This window comes from Lates calcarifer, linkage group LG15, assembly GCF_001640805.2.
Source record: "Lates calcarifer isolate ASB-BC8 linkage group LG15, TLL_Latcal_v3, whole genome shotgun sequence".
Lineage (NCBI taxonomy): Eukaryota > Metazoa > Chordata > Actinopteri > Centropomidae > Lates > Lates calcarifer.
This window is the reverse complement of record NC_066847.1, coordinates 27574189-27587651: the sequence shown is the minus strand read 5'-3', so window position 1 is coordinate 27587651 and position 13463 is coordinate 27574189. Positions and strand designations below refer to the sequence as shown.

At 40.2% G+C, this 13463-nt stretch overlaps 1 protein-coding gene across 1 annotated transcript; it reads right to left on the bottom strand.

Annotated features, from left to right (window-relative positions):
• Positions 1-1473: 1473 nt before the first annotated feature.
• On the bottom strand, positions 1474-13463 carry LOC108888166 (FXYD domain-containing ion transport regulator 3). Its single transcript, XM_018684009.2, has 8 exons — positions 13255-13463; positions 5154-5209; positions 4098-4130; positions 3730-3753; positions 3551-3625; positions 3373-3409; positions 3159-3202; positions 1474-2110 (listed from the first exon to the last, which is right to left on the bottom strand). The coding sequence occupies exons 2-8, from the start codon at positions 5185-5187 to the stop codon at positions 2091-2093; spliced, it is 267 nt and encodes an 88-aa protein (XP_018539525.1). The 5' UTR covers positions 5188-5209; positions 13255-13463; the 3' UTR covers positions 1474-2090.

The following is a 13463-nucleotide window of genomic DNA, read 5'->3' as shown; positions in this document are numbered from 1 at the left end:
TTTTTTAAAACAAATTCGTTCAATTTCCGGTCCTAGTCTGGCCGCCAATGGCTAACTTGATATTGCTGCCTGAGCCAATAAATGCAGAGGGAGGGGCCCTGGGTTGGGCCTCTCAGAACATGCAGGCTAACGGTAATTGGAAAACAAAACCCCACAATTGATATTTCTTATTAAGCTGAGTCTCAGCCACCCTAAGCAAAAGCATGCCTATGAATACGGTCCTCTTAGCCACGTCAGTCATGTCATGCTCCTCCCTTCACACATGTGGAGTGCATTACTGGCTTTATAGAAACATAAGGAACGCAGATGGATGCTGGGCAATTTGAGTGGTTGGACGAGTATGAAAATAGAATATAATATATATATACATAGCAGTGTCCACTAGATGGAGCCAGTGCACTTCTGAAGCACACACTGAGACATGTTGAAGCAGATAAAACATTTTGCAACTACCCTCAGTAATAATTATACCTCTACTGTTCCTGTCATGACGAGTTCACTTCATTGGGTTCAGATGACATGTTTGTATAGATCTTTTTACTTTGCTTTGCTTTACTCTGCACTCAGGCTTTCATCCACCCACAAAAGATGCTTAGTGTTCTTGTGTCTGTCCTTAAATATTTTGTCACATTATTACTGTTGATAATTGTAGTTGGAATTGTCTACAGTTGAAATGACAAAAACTAGAACTTGAAAAAGACCTTCAGCCTGAAGCCCTGGAACATAATTTCTCTCTGCCTGATTAGACATCCTCTGTCTCTCTGCTGACATTTGAATGCTGCCAAAAGATAGACTTTACTGTCTGATTTGATTAGCTACAGGGGTCGCATAACCTCTTCTCTAGAGAGAGCTGCTTCATTTTTATAATATCATCCTTCCTAAGTTTTACCTGTTTCCAGCTCATCAATAGCACTACTCATCCTCAATGAGTATTATTACAGCATCTTCACTGCCTGTTAATGATTCAACATCAGTTTTAATGCCATGCTATCCTCCTCATGTGCCACATTTTAAGTTTCCTTAACAAGGCCAGGACTTCTGAATTGATTGACATTTATATTGTTCAATTTCCATGCCCTTGTCTTGTAATGAATAAATCTTTTTTTTTCATAGTTTTTTGAAAGAAAAAATTTAGATCTTTTTTGATTGAGTGTAGTCTGTTCTTGACTAATGCACAACACTACCATTTCATCCAGCTGCAATTTGGCTTGGTAACTGGCTTAGGGTGTGTTAGTTGACATGCTGACTACTTGTATAGCACTGAGTGACAGCCCAGTTATAATGCACTGACTGGATATAGCGCGGAATCACTCTTAAATGATCGGTTTAAAAAAAGGCAACTAAACTGAAGAGTGTAAAGTAACACAACACCTTGAAGCATAAAAAGTTTCAGCAGATTTCAGGACGCCCCTCCCCACACCAACCCCAAATACGCACACACTTCCACTCTGAAGAAAAACCCATCGCTCATGGTAGTTTCAACAGTTCTTTTATAGAAATAAGACAGACTCTTTCTTTATCTCTGAACAGTGTAATCCACTACACTCCTCCATAAAGCTAAACATGAGATTATCATTAATTATCAACAGCACTCTACTCACTCATGACTATGTGGATTTTGTATATTTGCCATGAAAGCATGGACAGCGGGTTAGGTTGGTCACAGTAAGCGACTAATATCTACATCAATGTTTACCTTACACATACAGTACAGACAACAGAAGTAGTGTGAGACACGGACACAACCTACAGTATGTAGACACTTCAGGGTTTTTTTTTTTTTGGTAATAGGTTTGTGTTACTGTTGAAGTCCCTTTACGATGAAGGTGACAGATATCGTGCGTACAGGGGTATGTATGTCCAAGTGTGTGTGTGTGTATGTGTGGAGGTGCAGGCTGCAGGACAGTATCTCACTTATCAGGCAGAAAGCATTACACCTCACATCAGCTACACACAGACTATTCTGTTTATCTCTCTAAATAAAAAACAAAAGCTTCTCATTGGATGTCACAAATCCCACTGCTGCTGCTCCTCCATGTTATCTGTTGGTTGGACATTTGGGAAGTTTCAGTGTGAGTTGTGGTTGACCTCTAGCAGTCGCAGGCACGACCTAGACAGACAGACAGACAGACAGATATTCACATCATATTCATGTATATTCATCATGACAAATGAGGCAAATCTCTATCTCAGTCTCTGTATGTGAAAAATCAGACAATTGAAACACTGCCACTAAATCTCGGATAAAGTGGTGGAAAGAGAGAGATGGTGTGTGTGTGTGCGTCTTTGCCCATGCAGGTGGAAATTGGGCAGTATGTCCCTGTTGGCTCCTGCTGAGCTGCTTACATAGTGCACACACACACCGTGTTTTTCCATACGGGCCACCTGTGTATGTCGTCTACATCAAAGCTGCTGAAATTGAACTACTTTGGTTCATCAGTAGCATCTAACGTCATCAGGGGTTCAAGTAGCTTAAGCTTGGAGACTACAGATTAATATCAGAGAGTCCGCGTTACAAACAGAGTGAAAGACGTGAGTGTAACTGTCAAACCCTCAGGGACATCTCCTAAGATGTACGGTTGCTTCTGACACCAACCAGCCCCTTCCCTCCCTTTCCCCTCGCTGTGCCTGCCAGACACCCAGTCTCACCACCTGTTGAACAGCGAGGGTCATGGCATCTCGGTCCAGCACTATGGGAGCTTTCCATACGGTGTTAGTGTGTGTGTGACATGAAGCCGTTTACGGTGAAACAGATGGACAGAGTAAATATAACTTTAGGCCTCAGCAGGACGTCGAACAGGGTGATGAAATCTTGAATATTTCTGAGGGAAAGAAGCTGTTTATCTTTCTGCACACAAGTGTACAGACATACTGTAAGAAATGACGGTGGAGGTAGTAAGTTTGAAAGGGATAAATGTTGATGATGAATGTGTTTTAGTAATTGTACCTGTCATCTCCTCTGTTTACATTAACAGTAAACCATCACTACAAACACAGTTTCCTTTGGGGATTAACGACAATTTCACTGCAACCTCTGGAGGATATCATCAACATAGTCTTGGGTGCTGGGGTGTATGTGTGTGTGTGTGGTTTGATAAGATCCTTCACAACAGTTAATAAGGCAAAGACAGGGTTGCTGCTAGGTGAATATATGTTACCTTGGTCGGTGAGCATCTGCTGAGCATTGCTTCCTGTCCTCCTCCTGCAAAGAGAAGAGAGAGTAAGAGGAGAGAAAAGCAACAGACTTGATGATGCAAATGATGATGATTGGTTCTTGGTTCATGAAAACTACACCATCTGTGGAACTTGGTGACCTGGTCATACATACTGCTTTTACATCATTATATCATGTTGAAGTGTAAGAAGGATTACCTCTTGTCCTGGTTGAACTTGCATCTGCAGTGGCCACCTACAACAAGAGAGAGGAAGCCTTGACTCGTCTGACTTATAGTGACTTATATTATATGTGTGTATTTGAGTCTGTTTATGACTATGTGTATTTGGATACTGGCATGTGTGTTTGTGTGTGTGTGTGAAACTGGCATCTTACTGAGCAGGATGGTGATGCCAATGAGACAGAGGACAGCAGCTAGAATCAGGCCTCCAACACGCAGCCTGTGGTAGTCTTCACAAACAGATCATGTTTATCATTAGATAATTAACACATTTTATATATTTTTATCTTATATTTTAACTTACAAATAATATGATGAAAAAACAATACATTACCAAAAGTAAATGGGTTATCTTCCGCTGTGGGAACAGAGGAGAAAATCATCAGTTAAAAGCTGGTTTGAAGAGCAGGGGAATGAGGACATAAAGAACATCCACACATCAAACAGTGACATAATATGGTCAAAAGTACACAGTGAGATGAGCATACACAATGGCCTAGTTTAATACTCTCAGTAATGATTAACAATCAGATCAATACATTTCAACTTAAAACAAACATTTCACTGAGTTTTAATGAAAAATGTACAGAGGTCCTTTCTGAATGAGACCTATTAACCATATTAATGATTACTGTAGGTGGAGATGTAGACTGAGGGAAAAAAAAGCAGGTATTAGTGAAAGTGAAAAGTCAGTGTACTTACAGTTCTGTTCCTCTGCAGACACCAGAGACACAACTGCAAAAGAGTTCAGAAACACACACACACATTATTATAGTGGAACACAACCTGAGGAAAACAAAAATATTCACTTGCTGTTTAACCAGAAAATACAGATTTACAAGGTCATAATACAAACCGTATCACTTCATTTTGCATTTACTTGATATTTTTGTGGCTTTGCTTTCACCAAAATTTCATTTTACTGCTACTTTTGAGGAAACCAAGGGAAACTCACATGTCTGGCAGAATCACAGATAAGTGAAACTGTCATCGTCAGTGAATAAAACACCTCTTAAAAAGCTCGTACGTCTCAGCTGTGTTTATTGGAAATCCAGATATGTTTAAAAATGTTCTATAAACCTCTGTCTGTTTCATCTCTCTCCCTCCTCATCCCTGATCTTCTCTCTTCTGCAACACCTGAAGCTAAATGTGGATGTTGTTACCTTCACCTTTTCAGCACTGTAATTGTAGAGCACTTCATTTCCCATCATACTTAGAGTGTTACTGATTTGCTTTCTAACAAAGACATATAATCATATCAGTTCACATCACAGTTGAAAATTTAGAGTAAAGGGGCAGCGACGACTCATCCAACCTGCTGCCTTTTGTCTCATCTCAGACATGTTACTTAGAGTCACAAAAATATAAATACTTGAGCAACATGCTGATGGAAGACAGAACTTCAGGCAGAATTTCCTCTATAAAGAGGAAGTGGAGCAAACAGGTCACGAGTATTTAAGTGAAAAAAAATTAGAGCAGCATTTGTATTGACGTTGACTGACCTTCGCTTTTAAAAAGAGGAAGTTACTGATTTAATAAAGGATTCTTTTTCTGAATGGTTGTTTGTATGTGTCAGCTCTGTGATAGACTGGTGACCTGTGCAGGGTGTACCCTGCCTCTTGCCCACTGTCAGCTGCGATTGGCTCCAGCCCCCTACAACCCTTAAGGATAAGCAGTATGGATGATGGATGGATGAATTATTTTTCTTTAGAGAAAATCAGTGATTATGTTGAAAGACTTTTAAAGAGTTTTACTCACGTGTCATCAACACCAGAGCACAGATCTTTGACATCTTCAAGCTTGAGGCTGTTTTCCTGCAGAGATAAAAACAGACACTGATATCAACAATAAGATCACCATTAATTAAGTAGGCAATTAGACTAACAAGCACTAATGATTTTTATGCGCAGGTTTACATTCTCAGTTACCATAGAAATAACCCTAATAAGCAATAATAATATTTAAAGTTGTATGTTTTTGACGGATGCGTGCAGATTGAAATGGACAACTAAATGTGGCTTGCCATATGAATAAGGCTCTAGTTGTGTTAACATGGGGCAAATAAAATTATCTCCAGTCCCAACAGTACAAATAATCAAATTTTAAATGTGTGTGCATGTTAGAAAACTGATTACAGTTCTCTAAACTGGCTCACACTGGCTACCAAAGTCAACAGAGGTGTGATGCAACATTTCTGTGTTTTCTGAGGGGCACTAAAAGGATTCTGTGTTTTCTGAGGGGCACTAAAAGGATTTAAACACACAGCAACAAACTCATCACTCTTACAGCTACATACATCCATCCCCTGTGAAGCACACACACACACAAATCTGATCGAATTTAGTTCAGCATAAAGTGGCTTCTCATTGACACTCAGACACACACAGAAACTTGATCTGATGTTGATGGGTACAAAGTGCTTTATTGGGGCCTTAACAGGAGAACTGAGGCTCTCTGGGTAATGTATTACACAGCTGCCATGTAAAAACCTCAAAGCCTCAATCTTTTCTCTTCCTATTTCAACGTTACTCTTTAACATTACTCGGCCTGCTGTGGCCGGCCTGATTTTTACTTTTAAATCTGCTTTCACTTGCTGATGTAAAAAATCAATGAAAATAATATTAAAGTCCATTCACTCTTCCAAAGCTATTCCTGTCTCTGATGTCATTTTAATCTTATTTCTGGAGTACATTAGTGTATAGATGGTGAGCTTTCTGCGTCACTAGAGACGCCTGATTATAATAAAAAATGGACAAAAAGCTTTCTTTACCTAAAGTACATATCTTCCAATTAGAGTTATTTCATGACAGTGAGACTGAATTTACAGTAAGTGCTTTTAGCATATTTAACGAACAAGTAAATTTCCTGACATGTGTAACTACATCCCATGCATTGTCTGAGCTGCTCCACGTTGCTTAGCCGCCATGTTGAAGGAGTAGCAGCAGAGGTAACATGTGCACTGGGAGGAGACGCACCTTAGGTAACACAGCAGTGATTTTCCACTTACTGCACACTTTTCCGCTCAGAGTGCTCCATAGTGAAGAGCAAACACACACACACACACACACACCGTGCTCATTTCAAACTGGCACTTACACACAGCCACACGAGTGAAAACTTGCACAAAGACAGACATGCAAAAGAATACACTGTTTGGGCAACATCACATTAATGTCAAGTCTGGTTGACCAACTTATCTAAGAGGTCATCTGGACACACCCTGCCGTGGCCACCTGCAGTATGGGAGTGTCCAGTCAAATTAATTTGCCAGAGGCACTGGCCTGAACTCCTGCTGAAGCTACAGTTTTACCTGCAGCAGTATGATCTGTCTGCCCTCTGTTTGTGTAAATTTGAGCTTTGCAACAATTTTTTAAATTGGAAACCTCTTCTCATCTCTTACCTCCTGCTTTTCTTCTTTGAGTGGGGCAATGTTTATTGAAGGCCACACAAGAGAAAATACTCCTATACATTAAGCTATAAAAAACAGACACTATCTGTAAGAACTTAAGACAAGGACTTTAAAGATGTTACAGTAAAAATTCAGCTTCTAGTGCTGAGCATTTTTCTCTTGCAAATGACTGACAGGAAAACAACAGTGACCTTTGTGACTCAGCTATCACAATAAAGGAGGATGTAAGTAAAACAAAGCATCTCGCTCCTTGGCTGTTGGTATTTGGAGTTTGGCAGAGACAGAGAAAGAGAAGAGCAGGACGAGCGCTTTTCTCCTGGTGCCTCTCCACAGCAACCCAAGGCGAGGCAGAGAGAATGTAGAGGATGGGAACCAGGCCAACAACCACTAGAGAGCGGTTTACCTCAGGAGAAAGACCAACAGGGAGCACAGAGGAAAGAGAGGGAGAGGATAAAGAAACAGAGGGCAACAACAGTAACAAGAGAGAGAAGGATAGGAAGAAAGACAGGAAGACATAAAGGGCAAACTGGAGGTGAGACTATTGAAAGGTTAGGCAGAGATGCAAAAGAATGAGACAGAGTGTAAAAGAGCTGGCGCCTCCCTGCTCCTATTTGAAGATCACATTCTAAAGCAAATGTTAATGTAAGGTGGAGCTCGGATGCCAGTGCTGGAGGTGTGTGTTCAAATTACTGTGTTTATGGCTGGTAGAAAGGACAAAAGCACAGTATCCTGGGTAATAGAGTCAGGTGTATAACATATGTTTGCAAAGCTGAGTGCACATTCTGGCCAGAAAACATCTGCAGCACGTCATGATGTTTATCCTTTTATTGTAGAAAAAAGGTATGCTTTCACTCAAGAGCTCTACAAAGCAACGGCCCTTAACTGACTGTGCCATTTGAATATAACTGTAAACATGTTGGTAATATGGAGGGATCTGACATTTTATAGATTCAACGATTACAAACTTTAGTCAAAAAATATAAAAACATTCATAAATAATGAAAATAACTGTTACTTGCAGCACCTTCAACACAATATTCAGTATCAAACAAACCACTATGCAGTTTAGGCCTGCAACTAACAATATTTTTATCTATAAAATGTGAGAGAGGGGTGCAATATGCAGATCACAATTTCTCAGAGCCCAAGGGAGCATATTCACACTGCTGGATTTGCCCAATTAACAGTCCACACCTCACATTTCACAAACAACAAGGGAGAGGCTGGAAACATTAAATGTTTGGCTTTACTTGAAAAGTGACGTGATTTTCTTCCAGTTGATTAATGAATTAATTAAGTCACTGTTTCACCTTTAATGTAGCTACAGGTTCATGCCACATACAACATCTGCAGAACAAATAAGAAGTGTGTTATTTGCTGTTCAAAGAAAGCATGATTACAAATGTGGCCAAAGAACCTCTGAAGAGCCACATGTAGAGAATAGTTTCTCTTCCCCTAGGCACAACTTCCCTGTGGAGCCACTTCACCATCTCCGCCTGATCCTGGGATAAAGACTTTTCTGTTCTGGCAGTGTCACGCTACTCTGCCTGTCTCCGACTGTCCCTCGTTTTTTGTCTTCAGCTCTCGCTCCATCTCCTTTTTTCTTCCTGTACTGTTTTTTCCACTTTTTTGTCTCTTGCTCTCTACACACCCTCTGCTTCTCTCATTTCATTTTCTCTCTCTGCCTGATACTCCCACTCATGTGAATCGCCCGTTTGTTTGAAACCACTATTTCACACCACTCCTCTGCTTTTGTCAAGCTACTGTCTCCTCTCCAATTCTCTCCAGCCTCTTTAAACCTCTCCTCTACTACTTCCCTTTTCTGACACACTTCTGCACGTCCTTGCTCCTTAACCCGTCCCCTTTCCTTTCCTTTTGTTGAGTCTTTCCCACTCATTTATCCCTTCCCTTACAAACTCCCTGGAGCATAGGCTTTCTAGGCCCTATGCCTGTCTCACGCTCAAGCACTATCATCTTCTCTTTTCCATCCCACTTTTCTTTTCTCCTCTAATCCACCATGAGGTTACACAATAAGCTACAGGGCTATTACAACAGTTATAACTCAGTCATTCACTCAGTCAGCGACCCACCTACTACTTACTCACCAACAGTTAAACAACAACACTTAAATTTTGTTGTGACTCTGAAACCCTAGCTGAAACTAATGCAGTCTAATACAGTCTAATAGAGTCCTGCAAGCAATCCTCCTTCATGAAGTTTATAATGTTATTTAAACTGTTGTAGGGAGGTGTTCATTCAACTGTATGGTTGTTGTGGGGACTGCAGTTTGTAATGCTGATGTTGCTGATGTTGAATTGTACTGAGATATAATGAGGGTGTTTATAATGCAACATCACTGATACAAACATGGAGAAAATTCTAGAAAAAAACCTCACTGTTTAATGCAATACAATTCATCAACATCACAAACTATAACCTCCAACATGAACACTGAATCAACAGTTAACTGTACCTAATAAACTGGCAGTGTGTTTCTTCTTTAGTAAGTAGTTCCCATATAATCTGTCTTACTCAGAAATCCATTTTGAGATTATATTGAGATGTTTTTTTAATTCTGTGAACACCATGAATGAAAATCCATTTACCTTCATTGTACTGAGGTGGAGGCAAGAATCTCAGGGACACATATTTCAAATCTCGTCAAAGAGGAGAATAACTATCGGCAAGGCTATCCAAATAAGAAAGAATTCCTTCTCTGGGCAGCACAATAAAATTCTTATATTACTAACGTACAACTGACTTTTTTTTCTTGTTAGTGCCACTGGAGGAAAGGTCATGAGCTCACCAGATAATAGGACTGGCATAGGACTGGTCTGTCTCTGTTGAATTTTTAGTCAATTTTGTGATAATATAGACAAAAGTTAAATTGACTGATCAACCACCCATCCTAAGTCCTGCAGAAAAAAACCATAGTGGATGGTGACTATAGAGAAATAAATGGACAAAATGTCTCCATTAATCTGTAAACCTAAGTGAAACCACTTCTCTCAGTCACTTCAATCAACAGACAAAACACTTACACAGAGGGACAGACATACAGAGAAAGCCCACCAGCTGTCTTTGAATGTGAGACAAGTGTTTACTACTCCCCTCTTGTGACTAAAGTTAGGTGACAACACACAGACACACCACTTGACATAGCTATCAGAGTTCAGAGTCAAGGTGGTGTCACATGAATCTGTGATACAACATGTACTGTATGTGTGCATGAGAAAATTATACTAGAATTACTGCCCTGCAGTTGTCAGGAAATATTGTCACAATCTCCCCCATCTGTTCCTGAGTTATGGCATTGAATAATGGCTAGGAAAGTGTGTTTGCAGAATGTTATTATATCACAGTGAACCTGATGTTTGACTGATAAAAATTCCATACCTTCATCAATTTATCATATTAGACATTTGTGTGAACTTTTGTCATAATTAGTGTATGAATTCTTGTGTTACAGTCAAATGTGTTTTGAAAGGTCACAATGACCTTAACCCATGACCACCAAAATCAAAGCAGTTCATCCTAGAATTTAAGTGAACATTGGTGCCAAATCTGAAGACATTCTCTCGAGGCTTTCCTGAGATATCGTGTTCATGAGAACAAGAGGGACAGATGGACATCCTCAAAACATAGTGCCCGTGGCTTGGCATAAAAATATATCCACAGTGTGTGTATCTGTACATATTGTATGTCTTTATGTGAACTGATCCCAAAAGCAAGAGTTTAAATTTCTGCTTCCTGTATTTTGTCTGCTCATGACTGTATGTTATGGGATGTGGTGTACACAGTGTGTATTTATGACTTAGTCCCTGTTTCTATTTTTCCAATGTTCCCCACACCCACCCCTTTGAGTGCTTGACACTGGTTTGTGTGTCTGTGTGTGCTCCTGTACTGCACTACAAAGACAGCTGCCTATTCTCAGTGCTATTTTTTATTCCTAAATTAGCAGCACAGGATTCCAGTGTGCAACACTTCCTTTTCAACACACACACAGGAAAGTGGCTGACGTCATGGACTAAACACACTCGACACGGTGTGAATCTCCTGCGATGAATAATTCCCTTTAGATGAAACACAGTTGAAGTTATCGTAACTTGTTCCTCCCTTCGCTTCACCAGTCCTGTCGGGAATTTGTCATTTCATGATTACAGTATATAATGTTTCTCAAGAGCTGAAAGCCTAGAAATGTGACTGATGAAGCGCATGACCTCAAATGTATTCCTGAAATATTTAAGAGATGTCTTTGTCTGCCTGGCTGCTGAATGGGACTGAGTGATAACAGCTAACAGCTACTGACCAATGATGAGTTTCAACAGATGCAACTGCAGCATTGACTCCATTAATGTGTAAAAGGGAAAAAGCCAGAGAGATAGGAAAGAAGCGACAGAGCCGAGAAGAGAAAGAGAAAAGGAAGTGCAAACAAGATATCAAATTAGGAAATACAAGCGAGGAAGAGAGGGAGTGAAGGAGGAGGAAGAATTCAAGCCTGAGAGAATGAGAGGGGAGGGCAGGAAGACAAGGGAGAGTGCCGTTGGGAAAGAGAGGGAATGAGGAGGGACAGAAAGAGACAGACAGAGGGTAAGAGGGAGTGGAGCATACTCAAGCCATGAGTCACGCATGGTAACCGCAAGGCTAGCAGAGAGCAACAAGGAACAGACTTCACGCTCCTCACTCTGCAGTCATAATCAGCCGATAAATGAATGGAGTACATTTCCACAATTTTTATCTCACCTGACGTCAATAAAACTATTAATCCTGCACTAACTGACAAGTATCGACCGATAAGCTTTCTCTGAGATGTGAATCTTATGGACTGGTTAACAAATTAGCTGTGTCTCTGCTGAGCTGTAAATAAAAGCTTTCTTGTTACATAGGGAATGAACCGAAGGTCACAGTCGCATCCCCGGTACAAAATCAATGTCTTCTAGTTGAAGTTTCTAATTTTGTGTTTGTGAGGCACCAGAGTGATGTGTGAGGAAAGGTGAGGAGAAAGTGTGTCTCACCTACAAGCACTCTCTCTCTCTCTCTCTCTCTCTGTCTATCCCCCTCCATCCTTCTCAACTGTTTCCCTCCCTCCCTCGCTCACTCTCTTTTTCTTTTTTAAGATCTGTGGTCATGTGAGGCGAAGTGAGGACAGAGAGCTAAGTCTGTCTCACCTGAGAAAGGAAAGATGGCTCTGTCTGTCGCCACCTTCTATAACTTTGTAAACTCTCTCATCTTTTCTCTCTGTAACATTACAGGGCCTGATGTTGCTCTGAGAGAAAACTGATGGCAGACTATTTGATAACCAGTTCATTGTTTGAACTATTTAACACGTAAAATACCAAATTCTCACAGGCTGAACACCTTCAATATGACTGTTTTCTATCATTGCAAATTCAGTATCTTTTCTGTTTTTGATTGCTGACATGAGCAAACTGAAAACAAACTATTAAACAAAAATGCACTCAGGTAATCCAACAAATGACTTACAGCTCTACATCATACAGCAAAATTTAACAGCTCCTGTCCTTGTCCTAATCTGTCCTTGCGCCACATAGTAGCAAACTGTTATCACCACTGACCTTATCAGCTGGCCTTTTCACAACACACACACACACACACACACACACACACACACACACACACACAGACTGTGCTCAATAATGCATGTATCAGTATGACAATATTGAAAAATTCCACTGCAGGCAGTCTTCATGTGTACTCTGTGGCCATTGGTAATTGGCACTTTTTAATAATATGAATAATATGACTGCTAATACTATTTATTTAATGTATGTTAAAAAAAAAAAAAAAGCCAAATCTTATTATTGAGCATGAAACATACACTGGGAACGTCTTGTCATCTACTACCTTCTACTGTCAGCCAGTGTACTTTCAGTCTACTGTTTACTTTTTTAATCCAGTAAAAACAGTGTGATCAAAGCGCGTGCAGGATCACTCTCCCGGGTCGTTATGCACATTGGTCCGTGGGCGCGTGCCGTCCCATTGTGCTGGAACTGGTGGGCTCGAGAGGAAATGTCAGCCTAATAATGTGATTATAACATTATAGGCTTATGACTTATGTTGTATTACACTTTAGCATTTTAACTACAGAAATAATTTACTTTGAAAAAATATAGAGTTTATACATTTTATTCGAGCATTCATTGAGTTTTAAAGTAACTGAATAAGCCAGTTATTAAGAAATACATTGATTTATCTACAGTCAACACTTTTCCTAAGTAAGCAAACATGTTTGGAGAGTGCTTACTAACGTTTAATGTATCCCTAAAATTAGCCTCACGTTGCTAAACTCTGCTTCAGTTGCCTAAAAAAGATGCGCACCAGCATTTTTGGAAAACTTAAACTTCATTAGCAAATGTCCTCAACTGAAGAAAACACTTGAGGAGTCAGTCTTGTGTGTAATATGAGCTCATTTCGTTGTTTAACACTTACCTTAGACAAGTTCTATTAAGCGGCGACAAAAATGAGGAAATTTCTCCCACGCAGACGGATACGTGATTCAGAGCAGCGACTTTTCTCCACACTGTGCGCCAACACCCTGCCTTGACTACTGTGACACTCAACAGGTTGGCTTTGGTTTTTTCCTTTTTTTTAAGGAAAGGGGGCTGAGTTTAAAATACTGTTTTGCTGGAGAATCCTGA

Bases quoted from the DNA above. Each gene is read 5' to 3' on its own strand.
- LOC108888166 (XM_018684009.2), bottom strand. From the start codon at position 5,187: ATGTCAAAGATCTGTGCTCTGGTGTTGATGACAC. The intron at 4,131-5,153 runs GTGAGTAAAACT...ACTCTTTTGCAG, and splicing joins TGCTCTGGTGTTGATGACAC to TTGTGTCTCTGGTGTCTGCA. The intron at 3,626-3,729 runs GTAATGTATTGT...CTGTTTGTGAAG, and splicing joins AGATAACCCATTTACTTTTG to ACTACCACAGGCTGCGTGTT.